Source organism: Pseudophryne corroboree, chromosome 2 (assembly GCF_028390025.1).
Source record: "Pseudophryne corroboree isolate aPseCor3 chromosome 2, aPseCor3.hap2, whole genome shotgun sequence".
NCBI lineage: Eukaryota > Metazoa > Chordata > Amphibia > Anura > Myobatrachidae > Pseudophryne > Pseudophryne corroboree.
This window is the reverse complement of record NC_086445.1, coordinates 23,144,442-23,151,192: the sequence shown is the minus strand read 5'-3', so window position 1 is coordinate 23,151,192 and position 6,751 is coordinate 23,144,442. Positions and strand designations below refer to the sequence as shown.

General features: G+C 46.1%; 1 protein-coding gene across 1 annotated transcript; it reads right to left on the bottom strand.

Annotated features, from left to right (window-relative positions):
* Positions 1-531: 531 nt before the first annotated feature.
* LOC134989273 (olfactory receptor-like protein DTMT) lies at positions 532-4,348 on the bottom strand. The gene is made up of 2 exons (XM_063950599.1): positions 4,162-4,348; positions 532-1,529 (listed from the first exon to the last, which is right to left on the bottom strand). Exons 1-2 carry the CDS (start codon positions 4,346-4,348, stop codon positions 532-534), a joined length of 1,185 nt encoding a protein of 394 aa, XP_063806669.1.
* Positions 4,349-6,751: the final 2,403 nt, after the last annotated feature.

Sequence of the window (6,751 nt, the reverse complement as noted above, 5' to 3'; positions counted from 1 at the left end):
CATGTGGGTACTTTACATTTACAGCGGCGCAGCCGTCTTCTCAACACCAGTCACTGAATACGTCACAGTCTCTTTCTCCCCCTGACTCCTCCAATAGCTGTTGACAAAGTCACATTGACACTCGCCCACCCCTATTGGAGACACAGTTGGGAGCTGGAGCTGATGGTTCAGGCTCCGCTATGTAAGACAGAAGAACAACAACTCTGCCCTTCTTTCTCTGACAGGACAAATTACTCTACACTATATCACTCCGCCCCTCTCTCCAACCATCGCCAATGTCTGTGACATGTATATGTGCAGCGTTCAGTACTAAAGTCCACCGCCACTGACACGCGTACCTATATTTCTATGCCTTAAAAATACATTTATTTACATTTTACATGTCATCACATAGATCCCTACTGTATATTTAACATAGGACGGGAATGTTGAGCACAATCTTTTTTTTTTAACCCAAGACACTTCCTTCAACATATAAAAACACTGCATGAAAGATAAACGAGACATCTGCGATGCCATCAGTAAATGGTATTAGTTCTTATATAAAACCCCAAGGGTTAGTCTGTGCCTGGTTTTCTTGAGAACTTTATGTAAAGTCTGTCTGATTTCATTTGTCCTCAGAAAGTATATAATGGGATTGGCCATATGGGGCACCACAGAGTACAGGAACAGAAGCAAGGCATTGATATTAGGCTTAATTATAACTAAAGGAATGTTCGTTACAATGTAGACAAAGATCCGGGGAACATAATATAACCCCACAACCAGCAGATGGGTGGTGCAGGTGTAGAATGCTCTGCGCCAACTATCGGAGCGGGCGGTGATCACCGCTATTATCAGGGTGTACGACAGCAATATAACCCCTAAGGGCACTAGGAGCACAACCATAGCACACACAAAGGCCACTCTTCTCATGTATGTTGCATCTGAACACGCTAAGGCTGAGATTGCGGCATGGGTACAAAATAAAGTATATATCTTGTTAGCGCCACATCGGTCGAGTTGTGAAGCCTGAGCGGCAATAGTTGCATTTGTAGAAGTTGCAAAACAAACCCAGCAGATGCCGCAAGTAATGAAAACCGTTTTGTTGGTGATAATGGCGGCGTATCTCAGGGGATGGCAAATAGACATGTAACGATCCACCGCCATCACCATCAGGAGGAAGGAATCAAGGCTTCCAAAGTAATGAACGCAGAACATCTGGAAGACGCACACATTGAAGGGCATGGAGTAGGCACCGAACCAGTACTTGGCGATTAGTTTTGGTAGAGTCGCTGTGTCAAATAAAAGGTTTGAGGCGGCGAGATTTGCTATGATCAGGTACATGGGCTGGTGCAGGTGTGTATTCAGAGTGACCAGACAGATGACGCTCCCATTGGCCGTCAGTGATGTTATATACACCAGGAACATCATGGCGGATATCAAGGTGTTGTAGTCTTCTGTTATCCCGGGAAATCCCACCAATATCATTTCTGAAATCCCAGTTTGATTAGACATCGTCTGCTCACGAAATATAATGAGTGATGCATCTGGGAGTAAAATATATTCAACGGAATAACAATGTTATTTTGCCTGGAAAGCAGCGTAGCCATAGGAAGTGGTAGATGCGGGATCAGTATGAAATACATACAATCAAACTTCCCACGGTCAAAGTACAGACAACAATTGACGACAATCAAAATACCAACAAGGTCAAAATACCGCCATTTAAAATGTCAACGGGCCAAAATGTCATCACACATTTTTCATTGGTTTTCTCTGTGTGTATGTCGAAAAGGTTGACATGGACACCGTATAAGTGTACCGTGGCCCCTCGCACGGCTCGTGGCGCTCGGCACACTATTATATTCCCACTCCATGCCCACTGGGATGGTAAAGTAAAACAAGTCGGTTTCAATAAAAAACTCATGTCGACTTTTTGACTTGCCGACATTTTAAATGTCGGTATTATGACCTTGTCGGTATTTTAAATGTCGGCATTTTGACTATGAGGGTATGTTGACCTTATCGGGACTTTGACCGTCTGTCAATGGTTGTCAGTAATTTGACCGTCGGGATTTTGATTGTAGGTAAATTGACCGCATCCCATTATTGTCCTGAAAGATTATAGGAATGAATACAATTAATATGCAAATCACCTTAATACCATTTGGGGTAAATACTGTATATTAATAAAGTTAGGGGCGTACTAGAACTTTGAGGGCCCCATATCAAAATCTTCAAGAGACCCTCCCAACCCCTGCAATTCTCACTACAATGCCCCTTATGAGAGCAAGAGAGAGAGTGAGAGGAGCAAGAGAGAGAGAGAGGGTGGTCAGGAAGAAAGAGAGGATTTCAAGTAAAAAGAGGGAAAGAGAGAGAGACAGGAGTGAAAGAGAGGGTGTCAGGGAGGAAGAGAGAGAAAGTGATGTGGGGCAGAGGGCATCAGGGAGAGAGAGTGGGGGGGGGGGGTGCCAGAGAGAGAGAGAGAGTGGGAGAGAAAGTGTCAGGGAGTTAGGGAAAGACAGTGTCAGAGAAAGGGAGAGACAGTGCCAGGAAGGGAGGGAGAAAAAGTGTCAGGGGAAGGGAGAGAGAGAGAAAAAGTGTCAGAGAGATACAGTGTCAGAGAAGGAGAGAAAGAAAGAGAGAAAAGAGCAAGAGAGAGTGTCAGTACGAGAGAGGGGGAGAGGGAAAGAGCAGGAAACACCTTACCTGTCCTGACTACAGAAGAGGTCTCTGATGGGGGCGGGCACTTTACAGCATTATGCCCCACCCTCTCAATACCCGTGAATCACGGCACTGGTGACTGCTTTGCAGCCAGGACTTTGAGCCGACCAGGTAGGGCACCCGCACTCCCCTCTACATTCCATGTAGCTGCAGCCTGCGGGGGATGGGGGTGCTATCGGCAGCTATTCTTACTGTGGATGGCGGGGTGAAGGGGGAACTGCTGGACTTGGAGGCAACCCATGCCTGGAGCCCATGAGTGGTTGCAGGGAGCCCATGACTGGGTGCAGAGGGAGCAGCGGGCCCCATAGCAGCCGCACCCTTTTTTCTGCAGCAAGGCAACAACCTCAAACATACAGCCAATATCATTGAGTACTATCTTCAGTGTAAAGAAGAACAATGAGTTCTGGAAGTGATGATATGGCCGCCACAGAGCCCTGATCTCAACATCATTGAGGATTACATGAAGAGACAGAAGGATTTGAGCAAGCCTACATCCACAGTAGATCCATAGGCGTTTCTATAGTGGGTGCAGCGTGTGCGGTGCACACTGGCGCCTGAGTCCAGGGGGGCCCACACTGCACCCACAGAATATAACTACCCCTCTAGAGTCCCTCGACAGAGGCGCTGTTGTGCGGGCACAGATTACTCAGAAAATGGCCGCCGCGGCCATTTCCGAGTGATTTGCGCATGCACACTGGAGGTGTCCTCGGGAACAAGGCGCGGGCACCATGTTCCCGGAGACCTGCGCAGGCGCAGTAGACTCTGCTGCCGGAGAGGAGGGGGCCTGCGACAGAGGCTGCACGCGGGTCCCCTCCTCTCTTAAAACGCCCCTGAGTAGATCTGTGGATAGTTCTCCAAAATGTTTGGAATAACCTCCTTCAAAAACTGTGTGCAAGTGTACCTAGAAGATCTGATGCTGTTTTGAAGGCAAAGGGTGGTCACACCAAATATTAATTTGATTTAAACGACTCTTCTGTTCATTCAGTTTCCATTTTGTTAATTGATACAAATAAACTGTTAACACTTCTTATTTTGAAAGCTTCCTTACCTTGCAGCATTTTCTCCACACCTGCCTGAAACTTTTGCACAGCTATATATTTATATATATATATATATATATATATATATATATATATATATATATATATAGTAACACAGTCAAGCGGCACTCCTTCCCCTGTGTAATGAACATTAACAGAGGAGGGTGCACAAATAAGCATAGTGCTGTATAAAAAACACTTTACTAGGCTCACAATCATACATCAAGAATAACTATAGTGTCTCCGGAACACACAGTGGGCATTGGTTGCAGATTTAGCTATTTTAACAAAATATGTGACCCCTAAAATCACATGCTGGGGGCTGCCCCAGGATGTGATCAAAATTCAATTGTGATCGCATCACAAAAACTTCAAACAGAGGTTGACGCCTGCCTACGCAGCATGGGTGTGTAACCAGGGGCATCGCAGCCAAGTTTCCGATCACAGGAAACACAGGCAACATCATTGGCAAGCCCAAAAACGGCCATGGCATGCTTGCGTTTCCCATGACACTTCACATCAACGCTGCGTCGCTGTCCCCGGATGCCCATCACCTGTAAATCATGATACGAGCTCATCCTTCCGGGATACAATCGCGTCATGCTAGCCCCCATAAATGCACTGCGGCCGTGGCGTGTGTGAAAATGGCCGAAAATGATCTGTTTGTCATTTTCGTCCGTCTTTGACAAGGTCTGAATAAGGCCCAGTATCCGCTCCTTATGCAGCGGCAATGTCTCTCAGTACAAAACAGATTCCTGACCGCGTCGGCAGGTATCGAAACTGGCACGTGACATAACCATGTCCCCCGTCCAACAAGCCACTTCCACCGCTTAACAACGACATTGCTCTGTTTTATACCAACAAACTTAAAATAACAATGGCGGTGTTTTACACAAGCAGCAGAAATCAAACAGAAAGGCCAATGAAGCACATATAATGGCCTTAGGGGGTCATTCCGAGTTGATTGCTCGCTGCCGATTTTTGCAGCGCAGCGATCAGGTGAAAAAAAACATCATTTCTGCGCATGCGTATGCCCCGCAATGCGCACGCGCGACGTACGGGTACAAAGCTCTTTGTGGTTGTGCTCAGGTTCTAGCAAAGTTTTCCTTCGCACTGGCGGCCGCAAGAAGATTGACAGGAAGGGGGCGTTACTGGGTGTGAACTGACTGTTTTCAGGGAGTGTTTGCAAAAACGCAGGCGTGTCTGAAAAAACGCAGGCGTGGCTGGGCGTTCGCTGGGCGGGTGTATGACGTCAAATCCGGACAGGAATAGGCTGAAGTGATCGCAAGCGCTGAGTAGGGTCAGAGCTACTCTGAAACTGCACAAACAGGTTTTGCAGAGCTCGGCTGCACAAGCGTTCGCACTTCTGCTAAGCTAAAATACACTCCCCAGTGGGCGGCGGCATAGCGTTTACACGGCTGCTAAAACTAGCTAGTGAGCGATCAACTCGGAATGACCCCCTTAATACTATACACCAACAAATGTAGTATGCACAAATTTAATATAAGTGCTGCACGCTGACGCTGTTTACAAACCACGTGACCAGCGCAACTTAGTAGTCCACTATATGGGGACATATTAAATTATAGTAAAAAATCTATTCTACACAGTGAGGTTGTTTACAAATCACCTGACCGGCGCCATTTTCCAGGAGTCCAGTATACAAGGACATAAGAGATATAAAAAAGCGTATCAACAATGAATAAATACAAAAAAAACAACATTAATATAATTAGAAGCAAAAATGCATAAATGGATAGAAATGTCCATTATTAAACTGAATATACCGGAAGTGAAGGTTATTATAAAGGAAGGAATTATAAAGGAAGGAGTTATAATAATGGGCCTGCTTCAGACCTAATCGCTGCGGTGCGTTTTCACACAGCGGCCGATTATCGAATAACTGCGCATGCGTATGCACTGCAATGCGCACGCGCACCGCAATGCGCACACGCATCGGACAACAACAGGCATCGCCGCTCAGCGACAGGACGGTGCAAAAATTCTGATCACACGGGCGTCCACAAGGTGAGTGACAGAAAGAGGCCATTTGTGGGCGGTAACTGACCGTTTACAGGGAGTGTTTGGAAAAACGCAGGTGTGTCCAAGCGTTTTCAGGGAGGGTGTGTGACGTCCGCTCCGGCCCCGACCAGCCTGATGTGATCGCACTGGAGGAGTAAGTCCTGGGCTGCGCACACACTGCACACACTGGATTTTTGCAGCTCGGTGTACACATGCGATCGCACACTTGCACGGTGAATTTACACTCCCCCTGGAGGCGGCGACTATCTGAGCGCAGGACAGCAAAGCTAGCAGCCCAGTGATCAGATCTGAATCACCCCCAATATACTGTACACCTGTGGCTAAGACATGTTAAACGGTTTCAGTCTGCAGTTCTTATATCACCAATAAATATCACTGAAAAGATAAAATAAAATACATAACAAATATACAGTATTCATAAGAAATATATAGCAGCCACCCGGGTAGAGACACATCTACAGCACACACTCACTAGCGCGGATGTGGTTACGTCACGTGTTTTTTATACTATCCTTGTCTGTGCGCTCTCTTTCTTTGATGAACTGAACTGTTTGGCTCCTGGTTAGGGCAATATATATCAATATATATATATCAATATATATATATATATATATATACATACATACACTATTTGCCCCTGTGCATATAAATAAATATATATGCACAGGGTCAAAAGTTTGCACAGTACATCACTCATGGCTAAAGTCAACCATAAGTTCCCCGGTCCCTTCACAGTAGTAGTGTAAACCAGAAATCCAGAAGGAGCCGCGCTCAGGACATGATACAATAAGAGCTGGCTGGTATTCCAGCCTGTTTGCGCTTGCCTTAACACAACGCCATCAGGTGAGTTACGGTGACTAGCTAGTGACTTCATATCTTGTCAGTGTCAGTTTCACAGGTCTCATTAGGAGGAAGGTAACAATATGTTTATGTAACTTACACAATAGACAGACAATACGCTT